This window comes from Manis javanica, chromosome 13, assembly GCF_040802235.1.
Source record: "Manis javanica isolate MJ-LG chromosome 13, MJ_LKY, whole genome shotgun sequence".
In the NCBI taxonomy this organism is placed as follows: domain Eukaryota; kingdom Metazoa; phylum Chordata; class Mammalia; order Pholidota; family Manidae; genus Manis; species Manis javanica.
In genome coordinates, this window is record NC_133168.1 from 100,199,746 (window position 1) to 100,214,555 (window position 14,810).

Here is a 14,810-nt window from a genome sequence, read left to right on the forward strand (position 1 = left end):
ACGTTACGGCGCAGGTGCAGGGAGCCAGGACGTCGCGCTGACGCAGGCCGCGCGCTGATCGGCGTCACCGTCCCGAGGCGGGGCCGGGAGCGGCGGGGCGGGGCCTGCGGGGCGCACGCGCAGGCGAGGGCCCCGCGCGCGGGCGGGTGGGCGGAGCGGGCCCCCCGAGCGGGGGCTGGCGAGCGCGGGGAGGGGGCCGAGAGGGCGGCAAAGCGGGCGCGCGCCCGACTGGGGACGGAGGGCGGGGGCCCGTGGGCCGGAACAGCCGCGGCAAGTGGCGGCAGCGGCGGCGGCGGCGGCAGCTGAGGCGGCGGCGGCGGCGAGCGGGGGTCCCGGCGGCGGCGGCGGAGGCGGCGCGCCGAGGAGCCGGGCGCGATGGAGCGGAAGAGGTGGGAGTGCCCGGCGCTCCCTCAGGGCTGGGAGAGGGAAGAAGTGCCCAGAAGGTCGGGGCTGTCGGCCGGCCACAGGGATGTCTTTTACTATAGGTGAATGAACGTGCCGGCTGGGCAGGGCCCCAAAGGGCGCCTCCCAGCGGCCTCTGCGGCGGCCGGGGCGCCCCGACCCGGGCCGCGGCCTGGACCCCGCGCGTGCGTCGTGCGTGCGTGCGTACCGGTGCGCGGCGGGCCCGGGCCCAGAGCGCGTGCGTGCCAGCGCGCGGCGGCCCGGCCCATTGCGCGTGCGTGCGTCCCCCGCGCGGCCGCGTGGCGCGCGGACTGGCCCGGGGCAGGCTGTCGGCCGCCTTTGTTCGGCGGGCTTGCCGGTGGGGCGCCCGGCGGGGGTCGACGCCGCTGGGAGGTGGGGGTGGGTGCTGGGCTCTCCTTTTGACCCGGGCTCTCTCCGGGGAGCCGGGGAGGGCGTTCCTTGGTATGCAGGCTCCCGGGCTCTTCCCAGGGTGGCCGGGCCCCGGGGCGGTGTGCTTTCCAAGCGCCGCCCCTTGCCCGCCAGTGGGCTCCTTCCGAGGTTGCCGCCTCTTCCCGCAGGCCGGAAGGAGGGACTACCCTTGGCCTGGGGGCGGAGCGGGGCACCCGGGGCACCCCTGGGGGAACAAAGAAACCTTGGGAGGCTTGCAGGCGGCCGGCCTGCCACCTGCTGTTTGTCTCTTTCTGACCGGTGGGGGATGCTTTTGTTACTGAGCCTGCACCGGCAGTACCTCCCTCTGCCTCAGGACCCTGGGGGCCTTCAGGTCCCTGGGAAAACGGAAGCAGGTCACCTGCCACGTTAGTGATTGCCCCCGGGTGCTGGCAGTGGACCTAGAACCGGCTGGATGGGGCCCGATGGGGCAGCGCTGCTGCTTCTAACTCCCCCACCCCCAGTAGTTTGGCCCCACAGCCCGCTGCTGACCCCTTTGCAGGAGAAGTGAGGGGAAGCCCGCTGGGAAGGGGTGGCAGCTGGTCCAGGACTCGTTCGGGTTCAGGTTTATAAAAGGCGCAGAGGCAGCGACTGTTGGCTCCTGAGTGTTTACAGAAAGGGGCTGGGACCCTGAACTCAGCCTTGGAAGCAGTGGACTGCTAGCAGTGGCTGGTGGGGACACGTGTCTGCATTCCCCTTCCCTGCCACACCTGTGACGTCACTCCCTCGTCCTGGGTCGGCGAGGAGGCCTCAGGCCAGGAACCGCCTGTCTCCGAGATTCCAACCGAGCATGTGTGCTTAGTTCCGCCTCTTAGACCTAAAGGCGGAGGCCAGTCTCTGGTGTAGTCCCTTGTTAACCGAAGGTCGGGTTTCTCGGGGTTCCACCGAGAGGTGAGGGCGTGGGGTCCCAGCGTGCCCCAGTGACATGCCAGGCAGGTGGGTGTCATCCTCCCTCCCAGTGGGTAGGAGGCAGGGGGCACGTGATCTGGAACCTGTGGTGTTTTTTGGAATGTGGGTCCCTGACCTTACCACCCACTGGCGCCTCTGGAGAACCCAGTGACTGGGCAGGAGCCCGAGTAGATTTTCCTGTTTCAGTGCAGAGGGAAGGCAGTGTGGGGTCCATCCCATCAGACAGGCCTGGCCTCTGGTCCTCGCCCTGCTCCGGGGAAGATCAGGCCTCGGATTCCGGCCAGAGAGTGGGAGGGAGATTGTTCTAGCCGTGCACACGGTCACCCAGGGCCTCACCACCCGCCCCTCCACCCTGACTACCCTGGGGTGGGAATTGGACTGCGGCTGTTTGAAACACTCTATCCAGGCAGGAAATGGGGGACCGGTAGAAAGTTAGTACCCTGGCCTGGGGATAGCTCTTTTGGGTATGTGGACCAAGCTGGACTCCAGCAGGTCTGGTTCACAAGCAAGAGCTCAGTAGGAAGAGCAGAACATGCTGGCAGTTGGCTGAGCCGCCCTCACCAGCTGCGTCTTGCGTGGCCTGCTCCTCACATGCGAGGTGGGGACCCCATGTGGCTGACCTCACTGAAGCCCCCTCTGAGCCCTGCATCAGGCCCAAGGGTCGAGGCTCCACCACCGGCCCCTGACGGGCCAGTGGGAGGTCTGACATCCCAGAGCCGCTGCACCCAGGGCAGGCCTTCTTCCAGAGAAAGCCAGGCATTTGCTCACTTTCTATACACACCACTTTGTTAAGGTCTGTGAAACGTAAGGGACATCTTCCTGTGTCCATGCAGGTCTACTAAACCTTTTTTAAAAGTTGAGATCTAAGTTGTTTCCTATAACTCGCCTTGTAAAGTGTACAATCCAGCCAGTTTTAGTACATTGACAAAGGAGTGCAGCCATTACCACTGTGGTTCCAGAATGTTCTCCCCTCCCAGTGAGTCCTGTGCCAGTTAGCCCACTGCCCATCCCTCCCCAGCTGCGGTGTCCAGCGACGTGCTCTGTCTAGTACTCTGGTGACAGGCAGAGATGCTGGCCAGTGTTCTGTGGGGTCGCCCCTTGCCCTGGCCCCATGAATCTGTCCCCTGCCGTGCCCTGCGTACCCTGTCCCTGTGTCCCTTTGGCCTGGAGCGGCGTTGGAAGGGCAGAGGTGTGCTTACTTGAGTTAAGGGCTCGTCCTAGAGGTTCTCAGAGAACAGCTATGTCAGGCCGATGAGCAAGTGATGGAAGCGACTGTCCACTGAATTTGACCAGAAAGAATTGCAGGGCTCTGCCCAGTGCGTGCGTGGGGCTGCTGTAGCCCACCAGAAGCACCATCATTGTCACCACCGTGCCGCTGTCACCCCTGTCCCCGGCTCCCACGGGCCCACGTTCTGTCTGGATCCACCTGTTGGGGACATGTCCCAGAAACGCGGGGTCACACTGTGTGGCCCCGTGTGTTGAGGGCCCGTCCACGTATGACATGTCAGGGCCTCCTGTCTTGGCTGCGTGATGCTCCGTGTGTATGTGTGGACGTGTTGTGTTAACCATCACCAGGTTATGAACACTTGAATGTGCCCTTTGGCTTTGACGAGCGTGCTGCGTGTAACTGGGCCTGAGTTTTTGCAGGAGGTGGGTTTTCGTTTCTCAGGTGTATCTCTGGGGGTCGAATTTGTTCAGTCACACGAATGCCAGGCCGTTTTCGCTGTTGCCAGGGCCCATGCTGGTCCCGTCTGTGTGCTGTCGCTGTATACTCACAGCAGCCTTGCAGATTGGCCTGGAGCTGCCTCGGGGGTGCCTCCTGTGGTGGCTCCCAAGTGAGCAGGGCTACAAGCACCCAGCTAGGCCTGCAGCACACCCAGGTCCAGCCTTTCCCAACAGCTGCTTGGGTCCCAGCCCCAAGTTACAATGTGAGGTTTTACAGCCCCTCACCCGACACCCCCATCCCAGCGCTGTAGCCACAAGTAGACTGCCCTTAGGGGTGAACCTCAGATATCTGCTGTCCTTGGGTCTTTTTCAAGAACACATTCTAACTCTTGTCTCTGGAATGTCAGCTGGGCCGGGCTCCCAGACTGGACCCCCACCCCTGCGGGTTAGGGCATTGGTCACAGCTTTGCGCAGGTATCTGTGCTGGGCCCTGGGTGGGAGGTGGCCCGCCTGCCCGCGCTGAACCCCCTCTGTCCTCAGCCCCAGCGGGAAGAAGTTCCGGAGCAAGCCACAGCTGGCGCGGTACCTGGGGGGTTCCATGGACCTGAGCACCTTTGACTTCCGGACGGGCAAAATGCTAATGAGCAAGATCAACAAGAGCCGGCAGCGGGTCCGCTACGACTCCTCCAGCCAGGCCAAGGTGCGCCTGCCCATGGGGATCCCACCGAGGTCCTCTTTGCTGGGGGTGCGCTGTTGGCACCACGTTCGTTTGTCCTGGTATTAAAGTCATACTTAGTCATCGACAGAAACATGGAGGCTGCATAGAAACAGAAGATGACAGACCATGGCCATTCCATTCCCGGGAGAGGGCCGCCGCATGGCTGTTCCGGCATGTCTTGCACCTTCCCTGCCAGCACGGCATGGCCCGCACCTGCAGGGGACCCGAAAGCGCCCAGGGGTGCCGTGTCCATCTGCCTCTGATCGACACACATTTGGGGGACTTTGGCCCCATGCCTCCCTGGGCTGGGCTCGGAGGGGATTGAGACGGGGGGCTGGGCTGGGTGCGGCCATGTGGTGCATCCAGGGCCCCTTTGTGACCCACTGTGGGCAGTGAGTAGGCAGGGCCCGTGAGGGCTGCAGGGTCTCCCCAAAGCCCATGGGTGGGGGTCCCTGCTGACTAGGAAAATCTGCTGCAGACTCCCACCCAGAGCCTCAGGAGGGGCCTCTGGGCTGCAGCGCCAGCTTGCGTATCTCCGCAGGGCAAGCCCGACCTGAACACGGCCCTCCCGGTCAGGCAGACAGCGTCCATCTTCAAGCAGCCAGTGACCAAGATCACCAACCACCCCAGCAACAAGGTGAAGAGCGACCCACAGAAGGCCGTGGAGCAGCCCCGGCAGGTGAGGCCTGCCCCCCCTCTCGGGGCGTCGGGGTGGCTTGTGCCCCCAGGTCCCCGCAGAGCTTGGTGTTCGCCCCAGAGCCATGTCTGTGGTCAGAGGGCTCAGCCCAGAGCACAAGAATTCCCTGTGTTTTCATGTGTGCGCACAGACGCACCTTCGATGGCCAGGGTGCAAGTGCCAGGCCAGAGCGGGAGCCCAGGGGGATGTGTCCACGGGGCCCTGAGTGGCGAGCCCCAGGGCGTTTGGGCCATTACCGTCCAGGCCACAGTTCATGAGCCCGCGTGTCTGTCTCCCCCACTTAGCACCACGCCTACTAGGATGCACCCCCAAGGTGAAGTTCAAGTACGTGAGCTGATTGGCCTCCTGGGGCCCTGGACCCCTGCCCGTACGGGGCGGCGCCTGGGCGTGGCATGGCTGACCAGCCATTTACCAGGACTCCTGGTGGCCTCAGCTTGGTTCTGGGTAGAGGCTTCCCCTCTGAACCCTGCTGCCATTGTGGAGGCGGTCTGGCCTCGTCGGGGCCAGCCATGCGGCAGCCCCCTCCCAGGAATGGAATGGCCATGGTCTGTCCCCTACTGGCTGTGGGACAGTCCCCTGGGAACTGTAAACCGTGACACTGACCACAGGGCTGACATCCTGGGTCTCTGTCCTGCCCCGAAGGATGGGCCCACAGCCCCTCGTTTCCCTCGGGGTCAGAGGTCATGGTGAGGCCACCGTCCCACACACAGATGGGCTCCAGCCATCGCCTGCTGGGGGCATGGCTGGTCATCCCATGGGCCTCATGTCTGTCTGTCTGGCGGCAGCTCTTCTGGGAGAAGAAGTTGAGTGGCCTGAACGCCTTTGACATCGCTGAGGAGCTCGTGAAGACCATGGACCTCCCCAAGGGCTTGCAAGGTAGCCCCGGCCGCCGCCCAGGGCGAACGGCCATCCATAGCCACAGGGCGGGTGTTTGGGCAGAGGTCAGCAAGGGCAAGGGACCCACCGGCCTCCAGCTTCTGACCGGCCAGTTGGCCCCTGCTCCCTGCTCAGCGTCGGCGGCCTGGGCCCCGGCCCTGGGAGAGCCCGCGGGGCTGGGCGCCAGCAGGGCAGTTTCATCCTGGGGGTCCTGAAAAGCCCTGGGGTGTGGTCTGGCTCTCCTACTGTGACGCAGCCGCGTGGGGGCCAAGAGGCCAGAGCCCGTGCTGCTGGGAGCGGGGAGCACGCCCTCAGGGAGATGGAGCACAGCTGGGGGCTCAGCAGGGCGGGTGCCCGCCGTGACTGCCCCCCTGCGCCCGGCAGGCGTGGGTCCCGGCTGCACCGATGAGACCCTGCTCTCGGCCATCGCCAGCGCCCTGCACACCAGCAGCATGCCCATCACCGGGCAGCTCTCGGCCGCCGTGGAGAAGAACCCGGGGGTGTGGCTCAACACTGCCCAGCCCCTCTGCAAGGCCTTCATGGTGACAGATGAGGATATCAGGTAGCCGCCCTCCGCCCCCACCCTCTCGCTGGCCCGCGGCCGGCCTCCCCGCCATCGCCTGCCGCTAGCTGATGCTGTAGGGTTTGAGGGCGAAGGAGCCCCAGCAGGGGAATAGATGGGGACGAGGCCTCAGCTCAGAGCAGGCCAGGCAAAGCCTGCAGAAGGTGTGAGGTGCCCCGCTTCTCTCCTTAGGAACCCCTCGGGAGGAGACGGTGGCTTGCCCACATGGATGGGCCTGCCATGGGCAGTGGGCCCGGCGCAGTGGCGTGTGGCACATTGCAAGGGGCTGAGAGGCAGGGTGAGCCCACCCACCTGATGCCTGCTGCCTGCTGCCCGCCACTGGGGGCTGGGCCCTGAGCCCTGGGTGGCGGCTCTCAGAAGTATCTCCAGCCAAGCCAGGGTGCAGGTCTGGGGGAGTGGGGGGCAGCCATTTGCTGGAGTGCCTCGCGGGGGGGCCAGGGCCCGGCCAGCACACCTGCATGTGCACCTGTGTGTCCCCAGGAAGCAGGAGGAGTTGGTGCAGCAGGTGCGCAAGCGGCTGGAGGAGGCCCTGATGGCCGACATGCTGGCCCACGTGGAGGAGCTGGCCCGGGACGGTGGGGCACCGCTGGGCGAGGCGGGTGTGGACGACGATGAGGACGAGGATGACGAGGAAGAGGAGGGCCCCGACCAGGACCCAGACCTGGAGCACGTGTAGGGCGGGAGCCCCTGGGCGGGACCCTGAGGGCGCCCCTGTCCCAGAGCCCTGCCCCAGCCCCGCCCCCAGGGCAGGCTGGGCCAGGCCCTCCAGGGGGAAGGCGGCCCCTCCGCGCCTGGCATACCCCCTCCCTCGGGCCTCAGGGCTCGGCTGAGGGCGGCCCCCACCCAGCAGACCCCCGCATTTGCTCTTCTCTGAAGGGCCTGGTCTGGAAGTGCAGGTCGCTCCTGGGCCCATCTGCAGGAGGCCCGCCGGGGGCCATCGCCCCATGCCGGACTCGGGGACCCCGGCCTCACAGCCCACCCCACACGGCCGCCACCCTGAGCGCCTCACTCGGGACTGCTGCCACTGCACGGCCAGAGAGGTGGTTTTGAGACAGTCTTTGCCCCAGCGTGTCAGCACTCCGGCGGGTGCAGGACGGTGCCCGTGCCCCCTGGCCCGGCGGCGCTGACTGCTCGGAGCACCCGGAGCAGACGGCACGACCCAGACGTCTCCTTCCATGAACCTGCAGTGCAGATGGGCCGGCGTCTGTGTCACCACCGGACTAACCATTGGTGGTTGCCGCACGTGGACACAAACTCCGGCCTTTGCATCTGAAAACCGTGCTGCCCGTGGCCCTGCCAGAGGGTCAGCCTCCGGCAGCAGGACACCAGGCCAGGGGCACAGCACACAGGAACCCCCGGGCCAACCCCGTGTGCGTTGCCTCTCTAGCAGGCACAGTAGTGCCCGGCCTGCAGGCTCTGGGCCGTTTTGCTGCCTGGCCAGAGCTGGCACCGGGCACAGCTCCCCCACGGCTCCATCCCTGGGCCGCCTTCGCGGCTGAGCATCTCCAGGCGCCGGGCACCCAGAGCAGTGCCGTTAGGAGCTCCGGCCGAGAGGCTGTCACCGTCGTACTGCTCCACCGCCGTCCCGTCCGGGGCAGGGCTGCCGCCACGTCCTGCTCTGCCCCTAGCCACAGCCTGCAGGTGTCAGGACCTGGGTTGCTGCCTCATTTGTCAGACACCCAATTGTGGGGGTCGCTGCCCACCTGCTCCCCACAGGACATCAGGCTGATGGCATCCTTCCGAGTCGAGTCAGCACAAATCACTTCAGACCACGGAGGCTGCCTGCGCCTGTGGCCGTGTGACACGTGGCTGTGGTGCTGGTGCCGGGAGTCAGGGAGGCCCTGGCTGCTGATGGGGCTGCAGGGCTGGGTCCTGTCCTGTGGGTGGCAACTGAATAAAGCCATCATGTGTACCTGGTCTGCAGCCACGGTTCCGTTTAATTCTAAAGGCCCAGTGTGTGTCCTGAGTCACGGAGCCTCACCTGCATGTTCACGTCCAGGACCCGTGGCCTCCAGCTCCTGCACCCCGTTGGTCACCTTTTCGAGCTGGACCAGGAGGGACCCAGGGGCAGTGCCCGACCACACATTCAGGTCCCAGCTGTGTGAGCCAGCATGGAGGCCTCTGGAAGAGGAGCCTGCACAGTGGGGCCTCAGGCCCCCCAGGTCCCCCACTGCCCAGAGCCAGGCAGGTGAGCTTAATGCCAGATGTGCCCACATTGGCCCCTAAGAGACGGAGCAGTCAGCCCAGGCCCCCAGTGTCCCGGTGTGGAAAGGGGTCTGTGCCGGGAGCTCAGGGGGCAGCCCAGGGGCTCCTTAGGGCCTGGCATGGGGACCCCAGCTGGCCCTGCTGGCCTTAGCAGGCTCCCAAGGATTCTGTCCCCTCAGATCCAGCAGCACCCCCAAGCTGGGGCTGACTAGATAATGGACCCAGGTATCTTAGGCCACCCGGCTCATCCATCACTCCTACCACCCATGTCGAGTGGCGGGGGGCAGAGCTAGGAGAACCCTGAACCCTCACCTGCCTGCAGAGGCTCTGTCCTGCCCAGGGTGCGGGGCAGGTGGGTCCTCATCCCAGAGCTGGTCGGGGCTCTGGTGGCTGCTGCCCCCATACCCCTCCTGTACGGGGGTCTCTGTCCGTCTCACTGTCTCCCTGACTTGGAGCAGCCGCCCCCTCCACAGGCATTCCTTACGCTGCAGGTGGCCCTGCCTGCCTGGGACGGGCCCAGGCTGGCGACTTGCGCGGGCACAGCAGCTGGAAGGCAGTCGGGCCTGGCTGAGAACTCAGGTCTCCCCGACTCCGTGGCCCACGTGACTGGCTTCTTTGGGACCTCTGGGGGTCGGGCTGAGGGTGCATGCCCCCACTCTGCCACGGGGCCCCCACACCCATTGCCCAGCCTGGCGCCCAGCTGTTGCCACCTTCTCAACGCGAGGGTCCCTCCTGAATTCTTCCCTCACCCCAGCGAGACCCTGTGGGCAGGGGCTGAGGCGGGGCCTGGGCCCGTCACGGGCGCATCCAGCTCCCCCGTCAGCGGGTTCCTGAGCCTTTAGCTCGGGTGTCCGCTCACCACACTGTTGTGCCTCCTGTGGCCGCTGCAGCAACACCATAAACTTTGTGACTGAAAACAACACGATTCACAGCTTCAGGGTCAGAGGTCCTAAATCCAGGTGGGCAGGGCCGGCTCCTCTGGGGGCTCCAGGGGAGCCGTGTCCTCCAACTTCCAGAGGTGCTGTGGCCTCAGCTGGAGACCCCTTCCTTTGCACAGCCGGCAGGGCCGCACCTTCCCGTCTTTCTGACCCTGGTCCCCCTGCGTCCCCTGGACCCTTGTGAGGACCCGGGGTCCCCAGGAAACCAGCATCATCCCCATCTTGGGGCCCTCTGTGAGTCCCTCGGCCGCATCAGGGGACATGTCTGCAGGCCCCAGAACTGGGTCGGGACGTTCCTGGGAGGCATCGGTTTCCCAGCCACGTTACCCTGAGGATGAGACCGCATCCTGCCCAGTGCAGCGCGGCCTCCGTAGCAGCTTCACTGCTTCTCTGCGCTCCGAGACTTGTTCCCACCCGCTGGCCTCTGGCCCCTTGTACTTCCAGGGGAACAAGCTGACGCTCAGCAGCTCGGAACTGGGAGAGCTCAGGATCCACCGAGTTTGAGGGAGGGGTCCAGGGGTGGTGACCCTGGGCAACGACTCCTAACAGAACAAAGCGGGAGTTTCCCAGCCAGAGAGGAGGCGCGGCACCCACCAGACCAGAGGGACCCGCTCACTCGAATGTCTTAACACAGTCCAGCGGCATAGCCACCAGTCCCAGGAGGTTTATTTTAGTTCAAAGTGGTCATGACCAATGAAACACATTCCTCTGTCGCACTGGCCACATGGGGCTGGCTGGTGGCTGCTGAAGTGGACAGAGCACATGGAGAGTCTCTGCACCATCCAGAAAGTTGTACTGGACAGCACCCTTCTACAACCAACCAGGATCTTCGTCTGGGGGGGCAGACAGCCCCTATAAGGCTTGGTCAAGATGCAAAGGACTCAAAGAACGGAGACACTGAAGTGTCCACTGAAGGCTGGCTGGACGCACGCCATGTCCATGCACACACGAACCACCACGCAGCCACAGACGGGCAGAGCCCTGACATGCTACACGTGGTGCTCACCTGAACACCCAGCGCTCGGTGAGATGCCAGACACAGGACGTAGCGATGTTAGTTTTCTGTGTCCCCTGGATGGGGCTGCAGGAAGCAGAGAGAGCTGGTAAAACTCTCTCTGGGCGCATCTGTGCAGGTGTTTCTGGAGGAGATGAGCATTGGATTCAGGCTGCCCAGTAGAGATATGGGCCCTTCCTGTGGGGTGTCACCTGATCCATCCCAGCCGGTTTGGGTCAGAAAGGCAGAGAAGTGGGCCCAGCCTCCCTTCTTGAGCCAGGCCACCCATCCTCTCCCACCCTCAGGCATCAAAAACCCCCAGTTCTGCAGTCTCCGGGCTCGGACTGAATTATACTGCAGGCTTCCCGTTTGCAGCTTGCAGACGGCAGACTGTGGGACTTCTCAGCCTCCACGGCCCCATGAACTCCTGTCAGTCTCTCCTTATAGATCCATCTCTGGACATCCCATTGGTTCTTTGTCTCTGGAGACCCACACTGCACCATTTACATGAACGTGGGAAGTAGGTAAGTCTGTGGACACCAAAGAGGGTTCAGTTTCCAGGGGCTGGGAGCTCACCGGGATTGGGGGTGATGGCTCGGAGGCATGGGGTTTCTTTTTTAGGTGATGATAGTGTTCTAAAATTGGTAGTGGTGAGGACTGCACAACTCTTGAATTTTATTAAAAACTGCTGAACTGTCTACTTTTAAAAGGATGAATTTTGATGTGCAACGATCAGATCTCCGAAAAAAAAAAAAAAAAAAAAAAAGATCTCAGGGTAGGAAACCTGAACTCCACAAAGAACCTGGCCCTTGAGTTGTGAGAACCAGCCTAGAGGGACACAGGGTCCCCGGGTGGCCATGGGGGACAGCAGGAGGGTCTGCAGGGGGACCATGAAGGCGTGTGGTTGCAGTCACCTGGCCAGGAATCTTTAAAAAAATAATAAAAAGATAAAAATTAACTTAGGCTGAGAGCAGGAGACTTGCCACAAGAGAGAGGCCAAAACAATTCTATGTACACAAGGCTGCAGGAGAGCAAACCTGGCCAACAGCCACCGGGGCACAGCCCGGCGAAGGCATGAGCTTCCCCAGGCACCGGGTTATGGCTCGTCCACAGTCACCTCGAGCCCACCCCAGATCGCCTGCGGTGAGCACGCATTGTTCTGATGACAGCAACTGAAACGGGAATTGCCCATGGAAGGCAGGTGTGTGGTCTTACCTTCTATCGCAAAAAGATTTTTTCCCCTGAAAAGTTCTTTCACAATGTGACCGCAGATGGGGGAAACCACTGCCCCCCCAACCTCAGCAGGACTGCAGGAGGAGCCAAGTGCCGTGCTGGCAACAAGGGCGGCCACGCCACACCCACACATCCCGTGGGCCAGCCACCTTGATCACTGCAGCTCCGCCAGACACCCTGAAGATTTTTAAGATAGATGCATATACTTAGAAGAGGCCAAACGTCATTACAGTCCTCCTGACGGGAAAGAGCTGCACCCAGCCCTGCACCCCACGGACGAGACCCCCTTTCAACGATTTTGATGCTTTCTTCCGGCATGTTCTTCCATGTCTCTTAAGACATTTGTGCTGCCCTTCCTTTTCCCATCTGTTTATTTCTTGTTCCCCACCCAGCCTCCAGCCCCCCTGCACCCATGAGCCACGTTCTGTCTGTGGATCCACCTGTTGTGGACGTGTCACAGAAATGGGGTCACCCCGTATGCCCTCATGTCTGGCGTCTCACTGAGCACCGTGTGGTCGGGGCCCGTCCACAGTGTGGCTCATGTCAGGACATCACTCCTTTTCATGGCTGCGTGTTGCCCCACGTGTGGGCGGACACGCTGTATTTATTGCAGAGAGCAGGTAAAGCAGAGCCCCAGGTGCCCACCCAGCAGGCCCCCTCCATGTCCACCTGCTCTGTGCTTTACAGGGTTTTGACGCTGTTCACATCCACAGACATTTCCAAATGAATCAAAGGACATTTTTTTAAAACTTAAAAAAGATTTTTTTACTATGAAAGGTTTCAAAATACACCAAATAGACAAATGAAGCCCACGTGCCAACAGCTGGCCTCACCAACGGTGTGCACACTGTCTCCCAGACGCCCCCCCCACCATGCTTCCCTTGTGTATCGTCCTAACGTTCTACTGGAATTTCCAGACACAGAGCTGAACTGAAGGATCTCACAGTGGCCATGATGCGCCCCCACCCCGACCTACGCCCCCTACAGACGGGGGAGCATGGAGGTGCTTCTGAGCTGGGGTCACTGCACCCAGGGACCATGTCTGGAGACATCTTGGCTGTCATGCCTGGGGAGGTGAACTGATTTAGAACAAGTCAACGTGACTTGAATTGGAAGAGTCTTTGCAGATATAATTAATTAGTTAAGATGAGGTCACACGGGAGTGGGGGGTGGGGCACTATTGCATTAGGGATGATGTTCTTATAAAAGGGGGAAATGTGGACAGACACACAGGGAGAAGTTCATGTTGTGACCAAGGCAGAGACCAGGATGATGTGGCCACAAGCCAAGGAATGCCAAGGACTACTGGCTGCCACCAGAACCTTTAAGAGGCAGAAGGACCCTCCCCTGTAACCTTCAAAGAGCGAACAGCCCTGAGACACCAGTCAAACCCCTCATATGATCCCAGCCCCACTTTCCAGAGCCTCCCACTCACTGCTCAACACTTGGGCTTCCTGCCCCTCACCTTCCTGTGACAGCGCCTGTTTCTTCATTTACTTACTCCTTCGTTTTGCTGGAGTGCGTCCTGCAGTTGCCACACGGTCTGTGAGGCCCTCACCAGCCGGAAGAGCATCTTGATTCCTCCACACACTTGACACAGACTTCGGCGTCAGCCGGCACTTCCCCCAGGGACCCGGACCCTCCTGATGCTTCGGGATGCGACCTGGAAGCACGTAAAGGTCCATCCTGACGTGCTCCCAGGGCCAGTTGTGCAGCCCTAGCTGTCAGGAGACTCTTGGATTGTCCTGTTTTTCCATTCCCACCGTCTTTTTTGCTTGGCCTTCTAGATCTCTCAGACTCAATTCTTCCCGCCTCCTGCTGAAGTTTTAATTCCAGCTGCTGTGTCATTAACTCCCAAGCCCTCGCATGTTCTCTCTTGGCCTCCCATTGGCTGCGTGCCTGCGTGACGAGCAGAGCCTGCCTGCCTGTCACCCCCCTGCCCAGCTGCCCGGGTGTTTCCAGGTGACAGCTCAGAGCTGGGGTTGGGTCGCTTCTGCCAGGGCTCCCTGTGGAGGGAGGGGAGTGGGGCTCGGAGGAGGCCCTGGAAAGCAGAAAGGCAGGCAGGAAAGGGAGGGCTTGAGCTCAGGGACTGGTGGGGTCAGAACTTCCGGAAGTTATGCATGTGTGCATGACCCGCCCCCCCCCACACACACAGGTGCACCCCAGGACAGGCCAGTCTTCCATCTGTCACCACCAGCCCAGATAGGGGCTCTACCCAATCCTGGCCTCTTCCCACCCCACCTTGTGCCCTGCTCCCACCCTCAGCACAGGGCAGCCCACCTGACTCCACCCAGATGAGGGCCCAGGAAGGGTCAGCCCACGCCAAGGCCTGGCCCTGTGCAAGGGTGTGGGCGGTGAGCGGGTCCAGGGGGTCCAAGGATACTAAGGGGGCCTGGGGCACCAGCTGCAGCCCGGGATGCCGTGGGGAGAGGGGTCGCTGGAAGGGTGCAGAGTCCCATGGAGAGGGGACTAGGCCTCATCATGCGGTGATTAATAGCTCCAGTGTTGCAGTGGGGCGAAGAGAAGTCCACGACCCCACGACAGGAACTTGGGTTGGCCGTGACATTTCAGGGTAGGGACGGGTTCCAGGCACCGGGTCCGAGGCAGGGAGTGGGGGCGTTCACGGTGGTGGTGTGGTGGGAACCTCTCATAGAAGACAGAGCCAGCGGGGGGTGCTGTCCGAGGGGGGAGCTACGTGGGGAGACCGGGGAGAGGCCAGAGCTGGACAGAACGAGCAGAGGGCGCCTCCCCGCTCCCGCCGGTTTGTCTTGAGAAACCCCACAGGAGGGAGCCGGGGGCCTCCTTCCCCCGAGGGGGGGGGGGCGCCGAAAGACGGCGAAACGACGGCTGCCGGGCCAGGGGGGCCGCCGCGGAGGGGAGGTCGGGGCGCGGCCCGGGCCCGAGGAGCAGGGCGCCGGGCCCCCGGCTGCAGGGGAGGGTCCTCTGGCCGGAGGAAACCAGCCCCCGCCGGGAGGGGCCGCCCACCACCCACGTGGCCAAGTCTCGGGCTGGGGCGCAGGTGCGCGGGCCCCGGCTGGTGGAGGGAGCCGGGCGCGAAGCCTGCCGGCCGCGAAGGGGCCTCGGGGGCAAGGCCCGGGGCACGGATCGGCCCCGCGGGCACCTACCTGCGGCCGCCCGCGCTC

The 14,810-nt window shown here is 63.1% G+C and overlaps 1 protein-coding gene and 1 long non-coding RNA gene across 8 annotated transcripts; one reads left to right on the forward strand and one right to left on the reverse strand.

The window, feature by feature from the left end:
* Nucleotides 1-177: 177 nt before the first annotated feature.
* Nucleotides 178-8,214, forward strand: MBD3 (methyl-CpG binding domain protein 3). Of its 7 annotated transcripts, XR_005061336.2 has the most exons (8): nt 178-485; nt 3,964-4,123; nt 4,683-4,820; nt 5,624-5,714; nt 6,099-6,276; nt 6,469-6,574; nt 6,778-6,969; nt 7,174-8,214. XR_005061336.2 is itself a non-coding variant. In XM_037018346.2 (7 exons), exons 1-7 carry the CDS (start codon nt 376-378, stop codon nt 6,910-6,912), a joined length of 918 nt encoding a protein of 305 aa, XP_036874241.1. In that variant the 5' UTR covers nt 178-375; the 3' UTR covers nt 6,913-8,214. The 7 variants fall into 7 exon arrangements, 6 of the variants coding, with proteins under 6 accessions (XP_036874241.1, XP_036874240.1, XP_036874243.1 ...); XM_037018346.2 differs by having other exon boundaries at nt 6,778-8,214; XM_037018345.2 differs by lacking the exon at nt 6,469-6,574 and having other exon boundaries at nt 191-485.
* Nucleotides 8,215-12,405: 4,191 nt separating this feature from the next.
* LOC140845739 (uncharacterized) lies at nt 12,406-14,781 on the reverse strand. The gene is made up of 2 exons (XR_012124592.1): nt 13,948-14,781; nt 12,406-13,708 (listed from the first exon to the last, which is right to left on the reverse strand). It is a non-coding gene; the product is annotated as an uncharacterized lncRNA (long non-coding RNA).
* Nucleotides 14,782-14,810: the final 29 nt, after the last annotated feature.

What these genes read in the sequence shown, in the direction of transcription:
- MBD3 (XM_037018345.2), top strand. Translation starts at nt 376, where the DNA reads ATGGAGCGGAAGAGGTGGGAGTGCCCGGCGCTCCCTCAGGGCTGGGAG. An exon ending in AGGGATGTCTTTTACTATAG is followed by an intron (nt 486 to 3,963) that starts GTGAATGAACGT and finishes CTCTGTCCTCAG; the next exon opens with CCCCAGCGGGAAGAAGTTCC. An exon ending in CCTCCCCAAGGGCTTGCAAG is followed by an intron (nt 5,715 to 6,098) that starts GTAGCCCCGGCC and finishes TGCGCCCGGCAG; the next exon opens with GCGTGGGTCCCGGCTGCACC.